This window comes from Bubalus kerabau, chromosome 1, assembly GCF_029407905.1.
Source record: "Bubalus kerabau isolate K-KA32 ecotype Philippines breed swamp buffalo chromosome 1, PCC_UOA_SB_1v2, whole genome shotgun sequence".
Classification (NCBI taxonomy): domain Eukaryota; kingdom Metazoa; phylum Chordata; class Mammalia; order Artiodactyla; family Bovidae; genus Bubalus; species Bubalus kerabau.
The window spans coordinates 62,072,912-62,097,846 of record NC_073624.1 but is presented as its reverse complement, the minus strand read 5'-3'; the positions used below and the strand labels follow the sequence as shown (position 1 = coordinate 62,097,846).

At 39.2% G+C, this 24,935-nt stretch overlaps 1 protein-coding gene across 6 annotated transcripts in view; it reads right to left on the bottom strand.

Moving 5' to 3' along the window:
* The window catches only part of NTN4 (netrin 4), a 129,190-nt gene that overhangs the window by 35,404 nt on the left and 68,851 nt on the right, over window positions 1-24,935 (bottom strand). For all 6 annotated transcript variants that reach the window (XM_055576944.1, XM_055576908.1, XM_055576923.1 and 3 more), the window contains 2 exons: window positions 20,167-20,293; window positions 17,102-17,290 (listed from right to left, as the gene is read on the bottom strand). In XM_055576944.1, coding sequence (XP_055432919.1) covers window positions 17,102-17,290; window positions 20,167-20,293 — 316 coding nt within the window. The remainder of the gene's footprint in view (window positions 1-17,101; window positions 17,291-20,166; window positions 20,294-24,935) is intronic.

Here is a 24,935-nt window from a genome sequence, read left to right as displayed (position 1 = left end):
AAAGAGGAAGTGAGAACAGAGATGATTTAACTTCTCACAGGAATAAATCTATTGGCCAGTAGGGTTGACTCGGGGCCCTGTTTATTCAGGTTTGGTGAATTTATGGCCAGTAACTAAAAGTTTACACACAAGGACCATAGTATTTAGCATGGTGTTTGTTAGGAGGGAAAAAAACCCTAGAACATCCATGGGACCAATAAGTCCTTGGCTTATCTGGCAGAGAACTAGTTACCTAACTGTGAATAGAGTCCCAAGAGCAATGTTATTATTATTTGTTGAATGAACTAATGTGCCCAGGTAAATATTCTATTAAATGTACAGTAGATTCTGCAAGGAGGAATAACATCAATTCATTCCCTTTTCCAGATCACTTCATTAAAGGCAACAGAGGCAATCATTGATTAGAAAGTAGGTCAAACTTTGTGTTTTGGCACTTTTAGAGGGAAAAATAAAAACAGTCACCAAAGAAATATTGAAGACCTCTCTTCAAGGAAGTCTCCCCTTATGCCCTCACACCACCCTCAAACTCTCCTTAAGGCACTTCATGTATCACTTTCATTGCACTTTCTTCATATAATAGGGGACAATAATATTACCTACATGAAAGTGCTTTTGTGAAAGATAAATGAGTTAATACCTATACAACCCTTTGAACAGTGAACAGAAAAGAGCAGGCACTCAATAAATGTCAGCCACTACTATTACATCATCACCACACCACAGTGTATTGAAATGATCTATTACAATAAATTTCTCCCCATCGAGATATAAGATCCTTTAGGGAAGACCTCTTCATCTTTACAGATCCAGTGCTTACCACAGTGCCTACTGTAGGGGAGACAGTCAATGAGTGTTTCTTCGGCTAAACTGCACTTTGATTTTTACACTTCTAATAAACTTTGGACTGCTGTTTGAGGTTTTCCAATAGTTCCAACTCCTGAAAAGACATAAGCTAGGAAATAAAGGAGAGAAGGATTTTGATACATCATTGATGGCCATCCAATAGATTATAATTGCCCAGGCCTATTTAATATTAGAGAGCAATACCGTATAGGAACCTGGAATGTTAGGTCCATGAATCAAGGCAAGTTGGAAGTGGTCAAACAGGAGATGGCAAGAGTGACCATCAACATTTTAGGAATCAGCAAACTAAAATGGACTGGAATGGGTAAGTTTAACTCAGATGACCATTATATCTACTACCGTGGGCAAGAATTCCTTAGAAGAAATGGAGTAGCCATCATAGTCAACAAAAGAGTCCGAAATGCAGTACTTGGATGCAATCTCAAAAACGACAGAATGATCTCTGTTCATTTCCAAGGCAAACCTTTCAATATCATAGTAATCCAAGTCTATGCCCCAACCAGTAATGCTGAAGAAGCAGAAGTTGAATGTTTTTATGAAGACCTACAAGACCTTTTAGAACTAACACCCAAAAAAGATGTCCTTTTCATAATAGGGGACTGGAATGCAAAAGTAGGAAATCAAGAGATACCTGGAGTAACAGGCAAGTTTGGCCTTGGAGTACAGAATGAAGCAGGGCAAAGGCTAGTAGAGTTTTGCCTAGAGAATGCACTGGTCATAGCAAACACCCTCTCCCAACAACACAAGAGAAGACTCTACATATAGACATCACCAGATGGTCAATACTGAAATCAGATTGATTACATTCTTTGCAGCCAAAGATGGAGAAGCCCTGTACAGTTAGCAAAAACAAGACTGGGAGCTGACTGTGGCACAAATCATGAACTGTTTATTGCCAAATTCAGACTTAAATTGAAGAAAATAGGGAAAACCACTAGACCATTCAGGTATGACCTAAATCAAATCCCTTAAGATTACACAGTAGAAGTGACAAATAGATTCAAGAGATTAGATGTAATAGAGTGCCTGAAGAACTATGGACAGAGGTTCATGACATTGTAAGGAGGCAGTGATCAAGACCATCCTCAAGAAAAAGAAATGCAAAAAGGTGAAATGGTTGTCTGAGGAGGCCTTACAAATAGCTAAGAAAAGAAGAGAAGCTAAAAGCAAAGGAGAAAAGGAAAGATATACCCATTTGAATGGAGAGTTCCAAAGAATAGCAAGGAAAGATAAGAAAGCCTTGCTCAGTGATCAGTGCAAAGAAATAAAGGAAAACAACAGAATGAGAAAGACTAGAGATCCCTTCAAGAAAATTAGAGATGCCAAGGGAACATTTCATGCAAAGATGGGCTCAATAAAGGATAGAAATGGCAAGGACCTAACAGAAACAGAAGAGATTAAGAAGAGGTGGTAAGAATTCACAGAAGAACTATACAAAAAGGTCTTAATGACCCAGATAATCACGATGGTGTGATCACTCACCTAGAGAAAGACATCCTGGAATGTGAGGTCAAGTGAGCCTTAGAAAGCATCACTATGAACAAAGCTAGTGGAGGTGATGGAATTCCAGTTGAGCTATTTCAAATCCTAAAAGATGATGCTGTGAAAGTGCTGCACTCAATATGCCAGCAAATCTGGAAAACTCAGCAGTGGCCACAGGACTGGAAAAGGTCAGTTTTCATTCCAATCCCAAAGAAAGGCAATGCCAAAGAATGCTCAAATTACCACACAATTGCACTCATCTCACACACTAGCAAAGTAATGCTCAAAATTCTCTAAGCCAGACTTCAACAGTACATGAACTGTGAATTTCCAGCTGTTCAACCTAGATTTAGAAAAGGCAGAGGAACCAGAGATCAAATTGCCAAAATCTATCAGATCATTGAAAAAGCAAGAGAGTTCCAGAAAAACATCTATTTCTGCTTTATTGACAACACCAAAGCCTTTGACTGTATGGATCACAACAAACTGTGGAAAATTCTTTAAGAAATGGGAATACCAGACCACCTGACCTGCCTCTTGAGAAATCTGTATGCAGATCAGGAAGCAACAGTTAGAACTGGACATGGAACAACAGACTGGTTCCAAATCGGGAAAGGAGGACGTCAAGACTGTATGTTGTCACCCTCTTATTTAACTTATATGCAGAGTACATCATGAGAAATGCTGGACTGGATGAAGCACAAGCTGGAATCAAGATTGCCAGGAAAAATATCAATAACCTCAGATATGCAGATGATACCACACTTAGGGCAGAAAGTGAAGAATAAAGAGCCTCTTGATGAAAGTGAAAGAGGATAGTGAAAAAGTTGGCTTAAAACTCAACATTCAGAAAACTAAGATCATGGCATCTGGTCCCATCACTTCATGGGAAATAGATGGGGAAACAGTGAGAGACTTTATTTGGGGGGGGCTCCAAAATCACTGCAGATGGTGACTGCAGCCATGAAATTAAAAGATGCTTACTCCTTGGAAGAAAAGTTATGACCAACCTAGACAGCATATTAAAAAGCAGAGACATTATTTTGCCAACAAAGGTCCATCTAGAGTCAAGGCTATGGTTTTTCCAGTAGTCATGTATGGATGTGAGAGTTGAACTATAAAGAAAGCTGACCGCCAAAGAATTGATGCTTTTGAACTGTGGTGTTGGAGAAGACTCTCAAGAGTCCCTTGGACTGCAAGGAGATCCAACAGTCCATCCTAAAGGAAATCAGTCCTAAATATTCACTGGAAGGACTGATGCTAAAGGGAGGAGGGTTCAGGATGGGGAACACGTGTATACCTGTGGTGGATACATGTTGATATATGGCAAAACCAATACAATATTGTAAAGTTAAAAAATAAAATAAAATATTAAAAAAAAATAAAGCTGAAACTCCACTACTTTGGCCACCTGATGAGAAGAATTGACTCATTTGAAAAGACCCTGATGCTGGGAAAGATTGAAGGTGGGAGGAGAAGGGGACGACAGAGGATGAGATGGTTGGATGGCATCATGGACTCAATGGACATGAGTTGGTGATGGACAGGGAGGCCTGGTGCTCTGCAGTCCATGGGGTCTCAAAGAGTCAGACACAACTGAGCAACTGAACTGAACTGAACTGTGATCATTTCACTGCTAGAAATATAAAGTTTATTTTCTCCTTAATATACAGGTGTAGGCTCTGGCTCTAGCTCTTGAAAATGAGGAACAAACATATAGAAGGAATCTTCTAGGATATGTCTTTGTAAGTGACTCTTCATATAGGTAAGGCCACTATACAATGCAATATTTCCAGTGTGTTCTATGGAACACTAGTCCTGACAGAGACTCCATAAGGAAAGCATTCTCTGGTTAAATTTGGGAGTCATACTTCAAAGCTATATAGGAGTTTTATCATGAACACTGTCATTTAAAAGCTCTAAGAAATCTTTAAGTAAAGAAACTTTTGACTAATTCATCATTTCCTGAATCTGAAGGCTGTAGAAAAACTCCCATATATCTAATTTCTATTAACATCTTATGGAGTTAGTGTTTCATGAATCAAATTTTGGAAAACGCCAAATCATAGAAACACATGTATCCAGATTTCCATCCTTTTCATCAGATTTCCATCCTTTTCATCCTTTTCATCTATGTAATTCATTAAAAATCTAAGTCTATATGCATACAAAGAGAGATGCAAGCTTTGGTTAATTTGAATGCCCAGGAATCGTAGGATATTCTGTCTGGCTAACTAAAAAAAAAATTAACTGTAGAATAAGTGCTAAATGCATTTAACCCTTGATGAAAAGTATTCTGCCCACTCTCAAACTTTAAATATAATCACCTGAGAGTTTTAGTAAAGTGCATGTTGGCTTCAGTAGGTGTTGGGTGGGGATCAGAGTTTCATCAGCAACTGAATGATCCCAATGCAGCTGGTCTTTGGACCACACACTGAGCATCAGGTTACTTTTCTGCCTTGGAAAGCACAGTAGAATAAATACATTGTTATTTTGAATAACACTATACATGTTGATGAAGCCACACACTGAGATAGTTTAATTTTTTTTTCAAATGTCCACTTGTTTTCTTGATATGACCTTCCTCATATAAAAGTAAAGTGGGACCCAATGGGCAGAAAAGTTGTAGCCATAATGATTCTCTATCAGCACTTAGCATGAAATATGGTGCACTGTGCTGTGTGTGTGCTAAGTCCCTTCAGTTGTGTCTGACTTTTTGTGACCCCATGGACTGTAGCCGTCCAGACTCCTCTGTCCATAGGATTCTCCAGACAAGAATACTGGAGTGGGTTGTGCCCTCCTTCAGGGGATCTTCCCAACTCAGGGATCAAACTTGTGTCTCTTATGTCTCCTGCATTGGCAGGCAGGTTCTTTACCACTAGAGCCACTTGGGGAGCTTGTGGTGCACTGTAGGTACTTGATAAATGTTAAGTACATTAACATATTTTTCATAAGCTTAATTCTCAGCCTTGGTAAACCTAAAGGTGATATAGAGACACATTTGCTAAAGAGGGAGTTAATAATATGAAATATTACTAAATAAAAATGAAAATGTTGCCAAACATGTTGCCAACCAAACAGCATGTTATGGAAAATACTTGAAAGAGAGAAAAATAGGATGTGCTAATAAGTGGTGGAGTCTACTCCTGACTCAGAAAAGGGAAAGGAAGAACTAGAGTCATAACCTGGAAGAAGGTGCCAGTTAAGAAAAGCCATGCTTGGGAAGTGGACGCAGGCATCTGTGTCCCAAACATGCTGGAACTGTCATAACATGAATGGAGATATGCCTTTCTCAGGCAGTCTACCCAGAATCGAAGACATGTCTGGAGAAGAAAAAAAGGAAATATGGATCTTCCATACTAATCCATTTACCTCCTACAAATTATACTAAAAGGACTAAATTGGTACCAGTTATTTTCATAATTCCCCTATTTGTTGCACCATACTTATAAGGTGTAAATATTTTGAATTAGGAGTGATTAGCATTATGAATTACTGGTGGTAGTTTCTAGCTTCAAGTCATTCAGGATTCCAGATGTAAGGGAATACTATGATAATTTAAGGGGTTCAGAAACTAATCCAGAAAAGCGTGTTACAATTATCATACAATGTTTTGTTTTGTTCTAGAATGTCATTACTGTGCTGTTCATGGACTTTTCATTGAAATAGCTTTGGTACCTTTAGTCTCCTGACAGTTTGACATTGCCTATAAATATCTTTTGGTAGTGTCCAGTAATTATATTAAATGGTACTTATTGACTGACTATCACCTGCTTGTGGGATAGTTCAACCCACAGCATCTCACTGATGGAAGTATCCAAGATGAGGCACCTCCAGCCAACCACCCATCTTCTCTACTTCTCTCATCCTCATACTCCTCTACCATGCTCCCCCTTTTTTTTCCCTCTGTAAGGTCTGTCTTGGAGAAGGCAATGGAACCCCACTCCAGTACTTTTCCCTAGAAATCCCATGGACGGAGGAGCCTGGTAGGCTGCAGTCCGTGGAGTCAGTAGAGTCAGACACGACTGAGCGACTTCACTTTAACTTTTCACTTTCATGCATTGGAGAAGGAAATGGCAACCCACTCCAGTGTTCTTGCCTGGAGAATCCCAGGGACGGGGAAGCCTGGTAGGCTGCAGTCTATGGGGTCGCACAGAGTTGGACACGACTGAAGTGACTTAGCAGCAGCAAGGTCTGTTTAGTCAAGGCTATGGTTTTTCCAGTGGTCATGTATGGATGTGAGAGTTGGACTATAAAGAAAACTGAGTGCTGAAGAATTGATGCTTTTGAACTGTGGGGTTGGAGAAGACTCTTGAGAGTCCCTTGGACTGCAAGGAGATCCAACCAGTCCATCCTCAAGGAGATCAGTCCTGAGTGTTCATTGGAAGGACTGATGTTGAAGCTGAAACTCCAGTGAAGAACTGACTCACTGGAAAAGACCCTGATGCTGGGAAAGATTGAGGGCAGGCGGAGAAGGAGACGACAGAGGATGAGATGGCTGGATCGCATCACTGACTCAATGGACATGGGTTTGAGTAAACTCTGGGAGTTGGTGATGGACAGGGAGGCCTGGCATGCTGCGGTTCATGGGGTCGCAAAGAGTTGGACATGACTAAGCGACTGAACTGAACTGAAGTGAAGTATTCTAAAATTTTTCCGGTTCTTTGAATATGCTATAGTCTTTCTTCCTTCTGTTCCTTTTTAGCACTGGTTGTTCTCACTGCTGGGAATATCCTTTATCCATATCATGTTGATTCCTATTAAACTTCAGGTCTTAGATCTTAAGTCGAAAAATCAACTCTTGCTCATTGCCCCTCCTATGATCTCTCCTGTATACTCTAAACAGTACTGGTCATACTGGTGTGATTTAACACACACATATATATCACTAGTTGCCTATACACACACACACACACACACACACACACACACATACATATATATATTTATTCACACATAAGCTCTGTAAAAAGACTGTGTCTCAAAAAAAAAAGACTGTCTCTCTTGTTCACTGTTATAATTCCCAGAAATGAGCACACTTAGTACACAGTAATAGTCAATAAGAATTTGTTAAATGAAAGGGAAAGTTTTTAAAATGTTCTAATTTTGCTTCAACTCTATTGACCTTGGAAATCAAACAGTATATTATGGAAAATATTGTCTCTATAGACATTTTCATGGACTAAAAAATAATAAAAAGTTATGTGTTTTGTAGTTTTAGCTACATTCTCACATTTTGCTGATGTTTTTATAGAACTGTAATTTGGAGACCAAAACCTAATAAAGCCTTTTCAGCAAAGGTCCCCAGAAGAGCTATATAAGTAGTAGGATAACTTTTTAAATAATCTCCTCTTTCATGATCTTTTTATAAAACTCTGAAACCATGAGCCCTCTAGTATTTAAAGAGCTAGAGCTGACACAACCTTTTTACATTTTGTAAGAATATGAGCAGTAGCTTGAACACAGAACAGTAACAAAACAAAAGGTGTTTATTTTGGCTCCAAGTCAGCCAATAAATCTTTTATATTTCTCTTTTTATTGGTAAGACTTAGACATTAAAAAAAATTATGTCTGTTTCAATCTTTTATACATTTACTCATCTTGCAGTTTTGAAAAGCTGAAGAATTTAAATATTGACTAGTAAAGTAAAATGCAATGAAAAATATGCAGTGCTTTCAAATTAATCTGAACATTATATTAGTAAAATATATTTGAAATATATGAAACTTTCCAGATTAATCAATGGCTCCCAGTACCCTAGAAAATTAATACCAAAAATTTTTAGGCTAGCATACAAGGCCCTCTAAAATCTAGTCCTAATCAATATTTCAAAGTTTTCTTTCTCTCTTCTTACAGGTCTTCTGCTTGTTACGCTAATGAAAGTGACTAGCCATTTGCTATACCAGAACATGTGCATGCATGCTCACTCAGTTGTGTCTGATTCTTTGCGACACCATGGACTGTAGCCCACCAGGCTTCTATGTCCACAGAATTTTCCAGGCAAGAATACTGGAGTGGGTTGCTATCTCCTACTCCAGGTGAATCTTCCCAACCCAGGAATCAAACCCGTGTCTCCCGTGTCTCTTGCATTGACAGATGGATTCTTAACCACTGCGCCACCTGGGAAGCCATACTAGAACAGTGAAAGTGAAAGTGAAGTCTCTCAGTCGTGTCCGACTCTTTGCGACCCCATGGACGGTAGCCTACCAGGCTCCATGGTCCATGGGATTTTCCAGGCAAGAATACTGGAGTGGGCTGCCATTTCCTTCTCCAGGAAATCAGAGTAGATGCTTAAATGTTAGTTAGATATTAGAAACTAGGTTTGTTTTAATCAATGCAAGTAAAATTTGCAGAGTCTTAATCTAGACCAGTGTTTCTCAAACTGCTTGCATCAGAATCACCTGGCAGGCTTGTAAAATTCAGATTTCTGGGCTCCACCCCAAAATCTGGTGCAGCTGGTTTGGGTTGCAGTCTGAAAACTTGCATTTCTAACACATTCCCAGATGATGCTGATGGTCCAGGAACCAGACATTTTGAGAATCACTGGTTTGCTTGTTGACTGCAACTAAACTTGAATTGAGCTGCCTTTGTTCAACACAAGAATGAATCTTTGAAAAGTAAGTCAGATTATACCACTTTTCTGTTCAAATATCTATGCTGGTTCATCATTTCACTTCAGGTAAAATGTGCTGTGCTTTCAGTGGCTTACAGGCCCACATTATTTGCCTCATACCTCTGGTCTCATCACCTGCTTCCCCCCAAATCCCATTCTGATACAGCCACGCTGACCTCCTTGTTTTCATTTTGACACATTAAGCACCTTCATGTCTGAGGACATTCGCTCTGAGTATTCCATCTGCTTAGATTTTCTTAAATATTTGGCCAACTTTTTTACTATCTTCGGTTCTTTGCTCAAGTCTCACCTTCTTAGTGATGAGGCCTATCCTCATTCAATACTGCATCTTGTCTATGTTCTCACTTATATCAGTGAGAAGCTAAAAAACCAAACTTATAGGAATAGAGAACAGATTGGTGGTTTCCAGAGGTGGGGAAAGAGGGGTTGTTAGGGCAAAATAGGTGAAGATGGTAAAAACAACAACAACAACAACAACAAACTTCCAGTTATAAGATAAATAAGTTTTGGAGATATAATGTACAGCGTGATAAGTACAGTTAATACCATACTGTGTATGTGAAAGTTCCTAAGAGAGTAGATTATAAAAGTTTTCATAATAAGGAAAAAATTATAATTATGTGAGGTGATAGACGTTAACTAAACTTACTGTGGTGATCATTTCACAATTATACATATACCAAATGATTATGCTGTACATCGTAAACTCATATAGTGCTATATGCCAATTATTTCTTAAATAATGAAAGTGAAAAATAATACTGCATCTTGCCAATCATCTTCTCATTCCAAACCCCTGGCACTTCGGATCCTTCTTAACTTGTTTGATTTATACTTCTTTGGTGATGTTATTAATAGCACTTACCATCTTCTAACATATATACTATATACTTCATTTATTAATTTTATTTATTGATTTTTATTAGTTTTTATTGGAGCATAGTTGCTTTCCAATGTTATGTTAGTTTCTGCTATACAGCAAAGTGAATCAGCTATACATATACATAGCCCCTCTTTTTTTGGATTTCCTCCCCATTTAGGTCACCTCAGAGCACTGAGTAGAGTTCCCTGTGCTATAAAATGTTCTCATTATTTATGTATTTTATATATAGTATTAATAATGTATATATGTCTGTCCCAGCCTCCCAGTTCATCCCACCCTCTTCCCCATTTGGAATCCATGCATTTGTTCAAGGTTATGGTTTTTCCTGTGGTCATGTATGGATGTGAGAGTTGGACTGTGAAGAAGACTGAGCACCGAAGAATTGATGCTTTTGAACTGTGTGTTGGAGAAGACTCTTGAGAGTCCCTTGGACTGCAAGGAGATCCAACCAGTCCATTCTGAAGGAGATCAGCCCTGGGATTTCTTTGGAAGGAATGATGCTAAAGCTGAAACTCCAGTACTCTGGCCACCTCATGCGAAGAGTTGACTCATTGGAAAAGACTCTGATGCTGGGAGGGATTGGGGGCAAGAGGAGAAGGGGACGACAGAGGATGAGATGGCTGGATGGCATCACTGACTCGATGGACTTGAGTCTCAGTGAACTCCGGGAGTTGGTGATGGACATGGAGGCTTGGCGTGCTGCGATTCATGGGGTCGCAAAGAGTCGGACATGACTGAGAGACTGATCTGATCTGATCTGATGTCTCTATTTCTGCTTTGTAAATAAGATCATCTATACCATTTTTCTAGATTCCACATATATGTGTTAATATACAATATCTGCTTTTCTCTCACCGACTTACTTCACTCTATATGACAGTCTCTAGGTCCATCCACATCTCTCCAAATGACCCAATTTCATTCCTTTTATGACTGAGCAACATTTCATTGTATATATGTACCAAATCTCCTTTATCCATTCCTCTGTTGATAGATATTTGGGTTGTTTCCATGTCCTGGCTATTGTGAATAGTGCTGCAGTGAACTTGGGGGTGCCTGTGTCTTTTAGACTTATGGTTTTCTTTGGGTATATGCCCAGGAGTAGAACTGCTGGGTCATATGGAAGTTCTGTGCTTAGTTTTTTAAGGAACCTTCATAATGTTCTTCATAGTGACTGTATCAATTTACATTCCCACCAATAGTTCAAAAAGCTATACAAACTGGAAAATAAGTAAAAATGTCAGTGTTTGCAGATAACATGATACTATACATAGAAAATCCTAAAGTTACTACCAGAAAACTACTAGAGCTAATTAATGAATCTGGTAAAGCAGGATACAAAATTAATGCATAGAAATCTGTTGCATTCCTACACACTAACAGTAAAAGATCACAAAGAGAAATTAAGGAAACAATCTCATTTATCATTCTATCAAAAAGAATAAAATACCTAGGAATAAACGTACCTAAAGAAGTAAACACCTGTACTCAGAAAACTATAAGACACTAGTGAAAGAGACCAAAGATGACACAGAAGGTGTTTTTGGATGGGAAGAATCAATATTGTGAAAATGACTATACTACCCAAAGCAACCTACATATTCAATACAATCCCTATAACAGTATCTTTCTGAAAATGTTGCCCCATTGCCATGCAAGGCAGTAAACTAATTTCCTGTTTTATCTGCTTGTTAGTGCATACATTCTTTCTTTTAGACATTTTTACTAGTGGAATTTTTTTTACTAGTGGAATTTTACTGAAGATGTGAAATACCCCCATACACATATATATTTAAATATATCCTGTACAAAATGGTGCTGGGGCTGAATATGTTTTAGATTGAAAAATTTCATAAGCTGACCCTTCACTGGGCACACAGAGTTAAGGAAACTACATGTTAGTCCCTAAGGTACTATGGATTTTAAAGGAGTAATAAGGTTATAAGGTATTTTTAGTCAATGAAGAGTAGATCTTATAGGACAACAGTTTATACTAGTATTTCATTTTTTTAGGACTTACTATATGACAAGCAACCCGCTAAATGCTCCACATATTTTAGGTTATATAGTTTTCATTACAACCTTGTGAGTAGAAAGACATTGGAGTCCAAAGACCTTCAACAGCTGGCATTGGGTTACACAACTGTAAGGGGCAGGGTAAGTTTCTATTCTAGATCTGTTTGAATTCTACTAAAATGAAAGTCTGATGGTTGGGGCATGCAGAAGGGAGGCTCAAGTATATGTGTATCAGTTCAGTTCAGTCACTCAGTCCTTTCCAACTCTTTGTGACCCCATGAATCGCAGCACGCCAGGCCTCCCTGTCCATCACCAACTCCCGGAGTTCACCCAAACTCATGTCCATCAAGTCGGTGATACCATCCAGCCATCTCATCCTCTGTCGTCCCCTTCTTGTCCTGCCCCCAATCCCTCCCAGCATCGGGGTCTTTTCCAATGGGTCAACTCTTCACATGAGGTGGCCAAAGTACTGGAGTTTCAGATTCAGCATCAGTCCTTCCAATGAACACCCAGGACTAATCTCCTTTAGGATGGACTTGTTGGATCTCCTTGCAGTCCAAGGGACTCTCAAGAGTCTTCTACAACACCACAGTTCAAAAGCATCAATTCTTTGGTGCTCAGCCTTCTTCACAGTCCAACTGTCACATCCATACATGACCACAGGAAAAACCATAGCCTTGACTAGACGAACCTTTGTTGGCAAAGTAATGTCTCTGCTTTTGAATATGCTATCTAGGTTGGTCATAACTTTCCTTCCAAGGAGTAAGCGTCTTTTAATTTCATGGCTGCAGTCACCATCTGCAGTGGTTTTGGAGCCCCCCCCCCAAAATAAAGTCTCTCACTGTTTCCCCATCTATTTCCCATGAAGTGATGGGACCAGATGCCATGATTTTCGTTTTCTGAATGTTGAGCTTTAAGCCAACTTTTTCACTCTCCTTTTTCACTTTCATCAACAGGCTGTTTAGTTCCTCTTCATTTTCTGCCATAAAGGTGGTGTCATCTGCATATCTGAGGTTATTGATATTTCTCCTGGCAATCTTGATGCCAGCTTGTGCTTCTTCCAGCCCAGTGTTTCTCATGATGTGCTCTGCATATATGTTAAATAAGCAGGGTGACACTATACAGCCTTGACGTACTCCTTTTCCTATTTGGAACCAGTCTGTTGTTCCATGTCCAGTTCTAACTGTTGCTTCCTGACCTGCATATAGGTTTCTCAAGAGGCAGATCAGGTGGTCTGGTATTCCCATCTCTTTCAGAATTTTCCACAGTTTATTGTGATCCACACAGTCAAAGACTTTGGCATAGTCAATAAAGCAGAAATAGATGTTTTTCTGGAACTCTCTTGCTTTTTCCATGATCCAGTGAATGTTGGCAATTTGATCTCTGGTTCCTCTGCCTTTTCTAAAACCAGCTTGAACATCTGGAAGTTCACGGTTCACGTATTGCTGAAGCCTGGCTTGGAGAATTTTGAGCATTACTTTACTAGCGTGTGAGATGAGTGCAACTGTGTGGTAGTTTGAGCATTCTTTGGCTTTGCCTTTCTTTGGGATTGGAATGAAAACTGACCTTTTCCAGTCCTGTGGCCACTGATGAGTTTTCCAAATTTGCTGGCATATTGAGTGCAGCACTTTCAAAGCATCATCTTTCAGGATTTGAAATAGCTCAACTGGAATTCCATCACCTCCACTAGCTTTGTTCATAGTGATGCTTTCTAAGGCTCACTTGACTTCACATTCCAGGATGTCTGGCTCTAGGTGAGTGATCACACCATCATGATTATCTTGGTCGTGAAGATCTTTTTTGTGCAGTTCTTCTGTGTATTCTTGCCACCTCTTCTTGATATCTTCTGCCTCTGTTAGGTCCATACCATTTCTGTCCTTTCTCGAGCCCATCTTTGCATGAAAGATTCCCTTGGCATCTCTAATTTTCTTGAAGAGATCTCTAGTCTTTCCCATTCTGTTGTTTTCCTCTATTTCTTTGCATTGATCACTGAGGAAGGCTTTCTTATCTCTCCTTGCTATTCTTTGGAACTCTGCATTCAGATGTTTATATCTTTCCTTTTCTCCTCTGCTTTTCACTTCTCTTCTTTTCACAGCTATTTTTAAGGCCTCCTCAGACAGCCATTTTGCTTTTTTGCATTTCTTTTCCATGGGGATGGTCTTGATCCCTGTCTCCTGTACAATGTCACGAACCTCCGTCCATAGTTCATCAGGCACTCTGTCTATCAGATCTAGTCCCTTAAATCTATTTCTCACTTCCACTGTATAATCATAAGGGATTTGATTTAGGTCATACCTGAATGGCGGAGAAGGCAATGGCACCCCACTCCAGTACTCTTGCCTGGAAAATCTCATGGATGGAGGAGCCTGGTAGGCTGCAGTCCATGGGGTCGCAAAGAGTCAGACACAACTGAGCGACTTCACTTTCACTTTTCACTTTCATGCATTGGAGAAGGAAATGGCAACCCACTCCAGTGTTCTTGCCTGGAGAATCCCAGGGACGGCAGAGCCTGGTGGGCTGCTGTCTATGGGGTCGCACAGAGTTGGACATGACTGAAGCGACTTAGCAGCAGCAGCAGCAGCAGCATAACTGAATGGTCTAGTGGTTTTCCCCACTTTCTTCAATTTAAGTCTGAATTTGCTAATTCACTATGTTACAGCAGAAACCAAAACAATGTTGTACAGCAATTATCCTCCAAATAAAATAAATAAATTAAAGTCTGAATACAGAAATAGCATTTAGAATCAAATCCCATACCGGCCAGAGAAGCTCAGAGGGCTCAAACATACCTTGTACGCACCAGGACCTGGAGACCCCACAGAGACTGAGACAGAACTGTGTTTGGGTGTCTCCAGAGGAAGTACAGGTCAGAAATGGATTGCTGCAGGGGCGGGCGCTCTGGGTTCAGTAGACCTGGGTATGGCATAAGCCCTTTAGGAGGAGGTCACCATTAACCCACCATAGAGTCGCTAGGTCTTACACAGGACTAGGGAAACAGGCACTCGAAGGGCACAAACAGAACCTTGTATGCACCAGGACCCAGGAGAAAGGAGCAGTGACCCCACAAGAGACTAACCCAGACTTTCTCATAAGTGTCCAGGAGTCTCTGGTGGAGGCATTGGTCGGCGGTGGCCTGCTGCAGGACTGGGGACACTGAGTATAGCAGTGCGTGCATGGGACCTTTTCATTACCTCCACCATAGTTTGGCCTCAGGTCAAATAATACCAACAAAGGTCCGTCTAGTCAAGGCTATGGTTTTTCCAGTTGTCATGTGTGGATGTGAGAGTTGGACTGTAAAGAAAGCTGAGCACTGATGTTTTTGAACTGTGGTGTTGGAAAAGACTCTTGAGAGTCCCTTGGACTGCAAGGAGATCCAACCAGTCCATCCTAAAGCAAATCAGTCCTGAATATTCACTGGAAGGACTGATGCTAAAGCTGAAACTCCAATACTTTGACCACCTGATGTGAAGAACTGACTCATTTGAAAAGACCCTGATGCTGGGAAAGATTGAAGGCGGGACGAGAAAGTGACAACAGAGGATGAGATGGTTGGATGGCTTCACCAACTCAAGGAACATGAATTTCAGTAAATTCCAGGAGTTGGTGAGGGACAGGGAAGCCTGGCGTGCTGCAGTCCATGGGGTCTCAAAGAGTCGGACATGACTGAGCGACTGAACTGAACTGAACTGAGTACAGGAAAAAAACAGGAGTAAAACAATTCTTGGAGAAATATTGTGACGTAAATCAAAATTTGGGGCTTAGTGTTGAAAGTGAGCTGTTCCACGTTCTATCTTCAACAATATAAGAGAAAAGGCCTGTTAACAAGTAAGCCCACTCATATTTCATGTAAATACCTCCTGCCTTATGTCAAAACTGTTTTTTCAAGAGCAACAGAATTTTTCCTTTAAATTAAAAACAAACTCAAGATTTTAAATGATTGTTTCCCATTGTTTGTTCCTTTCCTGTCTCTGTTTTTTGACCTAGCGTAGAGTCCTTAGTGGGAAAAGGAAGGGCATGATCATTTATCTCCATTAACAGTCTTGAGTGGTTTCTGTGATCTAATCATCTGAGTCAAGAGACATGTAAATGCTCATGTAGTTAGAGGAACTATTCATCCACACTGGACTTTTACTTACGATCTGTCTACATCCTTCATAGTCATGTTTCAGAGAATGTCTCATTAACTGGGCAGATCTTTGAAAATTATACTCTTTCTTTGAAAAAAACCTCTTATTGGATTTATACCAACAAAAAGCAGAACCCATTCTTTAATAGTTTAGTATTTGGAGGGAATGTAAGGAATTCCTGTTATGTTCTAAATTCATTTATGATACCATTGTACCTTAGAGCAGAGTCAACCAGATTGCATTCACAGTGGAACCAAAATCTGTCATTTTTCAGATGTTCAAGTTCACTGCAGAGATGAAAACAAGAATGACCCAAGTGCAGATAACCACTTTTTATTTCATCAATTTGAATCCATTATTGTCTGTGTCCTACTCATATATTTGGTCTTAAGAAAATATGAGCGCCGCAGAATTAATGCTTTTGAACTGTAGTGGTGGAGAAGCCTCTTGAGAGTCCCTTGGACTGCAAGGAGATCTAACTAGTCAATTCTAAAGAAAATCAACCCTGAATATTCATTGGAAGGACTGATGCTGAAGCTGAAACTCCAATACTTTGGCCACCTAGTAAGAAGAGCTGACTCATTGGAAAAGACCCTGATGCTGGGAAAGATTGAAGGCAGGAGAAGGGTATGACAGAGGATGAGATAGTTGGATGGCATCACCAACTTGATGGACAGAAGTTTGAGCAAGTTCTGGGAGTTGGTGATGGACAGGGAAACCTGGCGTGCTGCAGTTCATGGGGTTGCAAAGAGTTGGACATGACTGACCAACTGAACTGAGCTGAAGATAATCTTAAATATATCTTCCTCTTGATCATGCTTTTTACCCTGTTATTAGTCATCTTGTTTTCCAAAATATGGTGCTATAGGAGACAATTTTATTTCATGGAGAGTGAGTAAGGAGATTGTTTTTATGACTATTGTACTGTGCCCACCTGACAATTTTTACCCCTTATCAATGAAGTTAACTGAAGTGTATGAGTGGATTGTCTGAGAATTTCATGACCTCTCTCCCTTGGGTGAGCAAATGAAGGATGCAGTGTCATCTCTTTTGTAAGAATCAAACTTTTCCCCCCATAACCATGGGTTCACTTACATTTGCAAGCATCTGGGGCAGAGAAAGGTCTTCGGAGGTCCCAGTAGAAGCCTGGCTTACATCGCTGGCAGTGTTGACCTTCTGTGTTGTGCTGACAGTCATTGCAGACGCCGCCACTACGATTCCCTGATGCCTCCCACACATTAATGTCAAAGTGACAGGCGTCAGCATGTCCATTGCACTTGCAGGCTGGGGGAAAGAAGAATCAGAGGAAAACAAAGAATTAAAAATAAAATGACAGTTTCTCTAGTATTCAGGCAGTTACGAGTAGGGCAAACTGACTGCTAAATTTTTTAAAAAATTAGTTTTTTCAGATTCATAAGTAGAAAACAGACTTGTGGTTGCCAAGAGGGTGCAAGGATGGGGAAAGAATAGAGTAGGAGTTTGGGGTTAGCAGATGAAAACTATTACATATAGAATGGATAAACAATGAGGTTCTACTGTAAGAGCACAGGGAACTACATTCAATAAACTGTGATAAACCATAATAGAAAAGAATATGGAAAAAAAGAATACATGTGTGGTGTGTGTGTGTGTGTGTGAAGTTGCTTCAGTCGTGTCCGACTCTTTCGTCCCTTAAAGACTGTAACCTGCCAGGTTCCTCTGCCCATGGGATTCCCCAAATAAGAATACCAGGATGGGTTGCCATTCCCTCCTCCAGGGGATCTAACTGACACAGGGATCAAACCTGTGTCTCTTATGCACTGGCAGGCGAGTTCTTTACCACTAATGCCACCTGGGAAGCCCTATGTATGTATAATTGAATCACTCTGCGGAAATTAACACAACATTGTAAATCAATTGTACTTCATTTTTTTTTAATTTAGTTTTTTGAATAGTATACATTTTCACAATACAGGAGTCAAAACAGTGTAAGCAGGTTTACATATTAAGAGCTCTAGTCTCCCCATCCCTATTCACCCTGTTTCCTCTGGCCCTCAGTAGTTTCTTTCCTTTCTTCCTTCCTTCTCTTTCATCCTTCTCTCCCTCCCACCTTCCTTCAAACCTAGAAGGAAACCTCTGGTGCACAGGGGTTAGTAACTTGGCAGATAGATTGATTTGCCTTTCATGAAGTACTGTTCTTCAGTTATTATACTGGTGAGTATGAGGTGGTCTCCTAAAGAGGCCTTAATTTTCTTATGGGAGAGGCTTGCAAGTTTCTTATGTAACAGATTCTCAAAGTCATTTCTAAGATTATAGTCAGTAGCACCAAGGGACAAGTCTCTGTGTTCTATATGTATTTAGATATGCAGCTGGTTTCTGTGGAAAGGGTCATAATGGCACTCTAGGAATTCGGAAGAAATTCTTTAGATTCTCTTGATTGATTTAGAATAAGGATCTGAACTTTTTCCTGGAGGTCAGCTGTATTTGAAAATGTTTTTGCTATTGTTTTTCATTGTTTCCTTGATGTGTTATGATATTTTGACCAGATTCATAGTCTTTAAAAAGCATACTATAAGATAATTTAAGATTTATGCTTAGAGGAAATCCTGTACATTTCCGTGAAACTAAAATAAATCAGTTATGATTCCAAACTACCTATGGGAAGAGACTTCTCACAATTTTACCCACTGTGTTTCCCTTTAAATCCTAGTAAAGTTGAAGTTTGTTAGTGTAAACATTGTTATGGGCACGTGCATTTCTCTGTGCTTGTATATTTCCATTTCATGTGTGCTTCATTTTTAATTGCAAAGAAAAAAATGGTTCACATTCCCATATTTTTAACTCTTCTATCTAATCTCAAACCTCAAACCCAAAGTTAGCCATGACAGTGTTAGTCTCATTCTTGATGAATTGGCATAGTTTCAAATCTAATTTGTTTTTAAAAGTATAAGTGAAGAGACAGGCATTATGGTATTCTAGAAAAAAGTATTTAATTTGGAGTCTGAAAACTAGGGATCAAGTCCTGACTCTATCATTTACTAACTTTGGCAAGATACTTAAAATTTTATTGGACCTCAGTTTACTGATCTCTAATATGGGATTAGGAGAAGGCGATGGCACCCCACTCCAGTACTCTTGCCTGGAAAATCCCATGGATGGAGGAGCCCTGTAGGCTGCAGTCCATGGGGTCGCTGAGAGTCGGACACGACTGAGTGACTTCACTTTCACTTTTCAGCTTTATGCATTGGAGAAGGAAATGGCAACCCACTCCAATATTCTTGCCTGGAGAATCCCAGGGACAGGGGAGCCTGGTGGACTGCTGTCCATGGGGTCTCACAGAGTCGGACACGACTGAAGCGACTTAGCAGCAGCAGCAGCAATATGGGATTAACACCACCTACTTTATAGGATTGTTTTGAGAACTGAATTCAAGATACCTATTTTCATTATTATAATTCAGTATCTGTGAACTCTAAACCTCAGTTGCTCTGTGTCTGGCCATGTTTTTATTATGTTAAACTCTCAAGAAGGGTGCTCAGGTTCAACATAGAGTCCCAGCAAATAAGCAACACATTTTTGGCAAAATAGTCATACCAGCGACTTTGCAAGCAGTAATTGTTTCCTGAGCACCGAAGAACTGATGCTTTTGAACTGTGGTGTTGGAGAAGACTCTTGAGAGTCCCTTGGACTGCAAGGAGATCCAACCAGTCCATTCTGAAGGAGATCAGCCCTGGGATTTCTTTGGAAGGAATGATGCTGAAGCTGAAACTCCAGTACTTTGGCCACCTCATGCGAAGAGTTGACTCATTGGAAAAGACTCTGATGCTGGGAGGGATTGGGGGCAGGAGGAGAAGGGGACGACAGAGGATGAGATGGCTGGATGGCATCACTGACTCTATGGACATGAGTCTGAGTGAACTCTGGGAATTGGTGATGGACAGGGAGACCTGGCATTCTGCGATTCATGGGGTTGCAAAGAGTCAGATACAACTGAGCGACTGAACTGAACTGAATTGTTTCCAATGGCTGAAGTCACAGTGGGCAGTGATATGGGCTATGTTTGTGTAGGTTAGCATCTGTAACCTACCACTTAATATTGTGTTTCTCAAGACAACAAACAAGAAGTCTACAGATGTTTACTTAACAAAGAAGGCTTCTGAGTCTGTGGACTTGGTACTTACTTCTGCACTCATTTGGAGACCCTGTTTTTCCATCAGCTGCCTCCCAGGGGTGGTCGTTATATAAAGGTGCACAGTGTTGGCAGTGGGTGCCCGCTGTGTTGTGCTTACATATACACTTTCCATGGACCTGCAAAGAAAAGTAAGAGCTAAGAGCACAAACAACGCTAGGAAAGAACATTCTTCCCACAAGCTCATCTCGTTCATTGGCTTTAGCCATATGACATTCATTCACTTGAAGACGTTAATCATCAAGATGAGAGATCCTTTCTTTGGTTTGTCTTTGCTGTTAATTCAAAAAACTACAAAATATATATTTTCTTGACAGCAGGATACATGACCCAAATAAGCAATTCTGAGATAATTGCTAGGCATTTACTTAAATTTTTAATACTTCAAATTTTTTTTTATTCTTTACACAAAAGTGATACATCTTCAATACAGAAAATTTAGATCTTTCCATGTCATTAAATGTTTTTGTACAACACCCATTTTAATGATTTCCTTGTACAATATACAGTTTATTTAACCAATCACCTATTTTTGGCTATTTAGGTTTTTATATATTTTTATACAGTATATTTTAATTCTATAATTAATATCCTTGTAGCTATTGTGTACATCTTCATTTATTTGGAATGTGTTTTCTAGAAGTAAAGTCGAATAGTCATCATCTGTATATTTTTAAGGCTTTGAAGACATTTTGTCATAATACTGGGCATTTTCTTTTAATCCCATAATTCAGAGTAGCTGAGGGTTTTAAAAATAGTATTTCTCACAAGGAAAAATATTTTAATGGAATTGTTGCAGGAAGGGGGATCCCTTCCAGGGCCCGAAACTGGGCTCTTGTCTAACACTCGGAAAAGAATTGTCCAAGGAGACACATGTGCTGACAAAACAAGAGATTTTATTGGGAAAGGGCACTCGGGTGGAGAGCAGTAGGGTAAGGGAACCCAGGAGAACAGCTCTGCCACATGGCTTTTATGGTGATGGTTTATGGGGCTTTATGGGTTTTATGGGTTTTTATATGGTTTTATCAGGTTTTATGGTGATGGGATTAGCTTCCGGATTGTCTTTAGCCAATCATTCTGACTCCAGAGTCCTTCTTGGTGGTGCACGCCTTGTTCAGCCAAAATGGATGCCAGAGAGAAGGATTCTGGGAGGTGGTCGGACCTGTGGTGTCTCCTTTTGACCTTTCCCGAACTCTTCTGGTTGGTGGAGGCTTATTAGTTCTCTGTTCTTTACCAGGACCTCCTGTCCTAAAACAACTTATGCAAATGGTTACTATGGTGCCTGGCCAGGGTGGAAGGTTTCAATCAGTGTGCTGCCCCTAACAGAATTATTTGGGATCTGAGCATTTTATGAGAATTTTAATATTTTGTATTATCTCATCAATAATTTCTAAAAATTAGTATTTGGGATGATCTGGAATACTTCCTAATAACTAAGTTTGCCATGAATTCCAGTACCACAATGAATTTATTGACACATGATATCATGACTGTACAAACGAACGTTTTTTGAAGTAGCTCAGAGACAGAGTCCCAAACTTGGATCTATGAAGTGTTTGTTTTTTCTTGAGAAACAGTATAAAAAATAAATCAATGCAGAGGTAATAAGTTATATCAACCATTTACAATTATTTAATGAATACCTACTAGAGAAAGTTGCTATATTAGGCAATGTTTGATACACAAAGCATTACAAAACATGATTTCTGTCTTTAAGCAAAGTACAATGTAGCTGGATAAAAAAGATTTACATAGAAAAAATGATGCATAAACAAGACAATAAATAAATACCTAAGAAAGAAAATCATGTTGGAATTCAGAAGATGCAGAAATCACAGTAGATTAACAGTGACTGAGGACTTTATGAGACAGACGGGTTTTTGAGATGGGCATTGAAGTTGGGCAGTATTTCTGACAGGCAGAAGGGAAGAGACTTTCCAGGAAGAGGAAACAAAATTAACCAAACTGTGGTTCTAGAAGGTTAGGGAAAATCTATGAACAAAGTTTATTTCAATACATCTGAAATATTCTGACTGTGATGATAAAGGAACTACTAAAAATGAGACGTACTTAAACCGGCCAGAAATAAAATTAATCTTAGGGTTCAACAAATGTGGAAATAGCTACAACCAATACATTGAGGTACTACTGCTCGACCTAATTTAACACTTGAGAAAGTTGTGTTGTCTACCCAAGCTCTCCTTTCTCTTTTCATTCTCTTGGAATATATTTCTTTGTTTCCACTGGTAGAGGCACTCTGGGAACAGCATATGCATTATCCAAGTGTGTTATGTGACTACTGTGGACCTTTATGTACACATAAAATTCAAGTACAGGAATTATTCAGGGTTTGGAGGTCCACAGGCTACTTGTGAATGAATCACATGAGACCTAAGAGCCATCTTGCTAAATTTAGTTTCTATGTATTATAAACAAAGGTTTTTGTGCTTAATGAAAATGAACTATAGCTGTCCTTTTAGTTCTTAGGGATTAGCTATGATATAGATTTTTTAAATGGTAGAATTGACTCAGAGTACAATATGTTACAAAAATTTTTGTTGATTTTCCTTATAGAAACTCAGCTAATATTATAGATTCAATGTATTGGTTTTGTTCTTGGAATGCCCAAGCATGAGGTGAATTATAGTTACCTTTATTCTTGGGCTTTTCTTTGTGAAAAGACTTGTTTATACAACAAAGCTAGGACTTGTTTATACATAAAGTCCCATGGAGTTGTTAGGAGTTTACTATACATAACTATTCACACATCCAGGTAAGAGCTAAAGACAACTTTGCACTTAAATTTGGAGAGCTGCAGGAATTCAATGTTCACTACTTTATAAGAATGAGGTGTTTTCATCCTAGCTCCTAAATATCTAATTTTTCATATATTCTGGTAGAAATGCTTCAGTCCAACTGCTTTTTATTAAATCTTTTAAATTCAACATTCTTATCATCATGAAAAAAAATAGAAATTCTATCAAATAACTTCTACAAGGTAAGATTCTTTTTCTTAATTGAAATATAGTTGATTTACAATGTTGTATTACTTTCTGCTATACAGCAAAGTAGTTCAGTTATGCATATATATATATATATACCTTCTTTTTCATATTCTTTTCCATTATGATTTATCACAGGACCATGAATATAGTGCCCAGTGCTATAAAGTAGCTTGCTGTTTATCCACCCTGTATATAATAGCTTGTATCTGCTAGCCCCAAACTCTCACTCCTTCCCTCCCCCACACCCCCATGGCATCCCAAGTCTGTTCTCTCTGTCTGTGAGTCTGTTTCTGTTTCATACATAAGTTCATTTATGTCATATTTTTTTTTAACTAAAAAATTTTTACTGGAGTATAGTTGATTTACAACATTGTGTTCCAGGTATACAGCAAAATGAATCAGTTATATATAGGTGTGTGTGTATATATATATCCAGCATATATATATATACCTCCAGCATTGCAAGCGGATTCTGCTGCAAATTATTGCTATTTTTCTTTAGAGGAACTAAACTATCATTATAAGTCAGTTTATCAGGTTTGGTCTTGGAATGCCCAAGGCCTGTATGTAATTTCACCCAACTCTGGTTAGTCCTGGTCCACAAATTCCAGAACTCAGGAGACCAAAGACACTTAGGGAACCTCATCAAACATTCACGTGCATCACAAGATGATGTGGACCGGTCAGTTCCCTCTGGAGTAAGGATCTCAGAGCACTTCCTTGCACCCACATGCAAGGATTAGGATGAACCTCCCGGGGTCTGAAAGATGCCAGCACAGCAAATATTTCTGCACACAGAAAAAGTCAAGGAACTGTCATTTTGAGAATTACTAAAAGTAGTTGTAAATCATTACCTAGACCATTTGAAACAAGAAATCCTTTCTCAGCGATACAACTGTTACTGTTCAAGCTTGAAAGATCACCCACTATTTGATGCTTGTGAAAAATGTACAAGTGAAACTAGGTCTTCACTGGGGAAAAAAAAAAAACAGAAAAAGGAAACTTTAGTAACAAGTTAAACAAAGCTCTTGTTTGGTACACAAACATAAACTAGATAAAGAGCAGGAAAATGGGATTATGTATTTAAGGCTTAGTTGAAAGAGAGGTGTCTGGCTGTGTAACTGGGAAATGAGAATTCATCTGTAACAACAAATCGACAACCCTAATTATACAAGAGTTATACCTTGGCATTTTTGATAGTCTATGAATTTCATAAACCCCTCCATTATACTGAGAGTACATTTCTCCATTGATGTCAAAAGTTTCTTACTATATCCCATACAGGGAGGGAATCATACAAACTTTGAATAAGAAATTTAAGGGATTACTAGAACAGCTTGCTCATGAATACCTGTCTACTTTGGTGACAAATATGATATATTAGAGGTAAATAGACACAGAAGAGAAAATACTGCTCCTTCATATGTAAGGCTCTAAGAATCTATGTGGGAACAAAATGAGGAAATTATTATCTTTCAAATTTGTCATTGTAAGATAACCCATCTTGCTTAGAAAAGCTCATTTTTAATTGTTCTTTGGGGGCAGAAGGCCCTCTAGTAGTCAGCAAACATAGACTTGAGGAAATTGTCCATGGCAGGAGGTTGTGAGAATCTGGCCATTGGCAATGTTAAGCACAAGGGTTGGACAATCGCTTATCAAGATAGTGTAGATATTTAAACATTAAATGGAAGATTGGCTTTGACAACTTTTAAGGTCCTTTTAGTCTTAAGGTGATTAGTCCTGGGTGTTCTTTGGA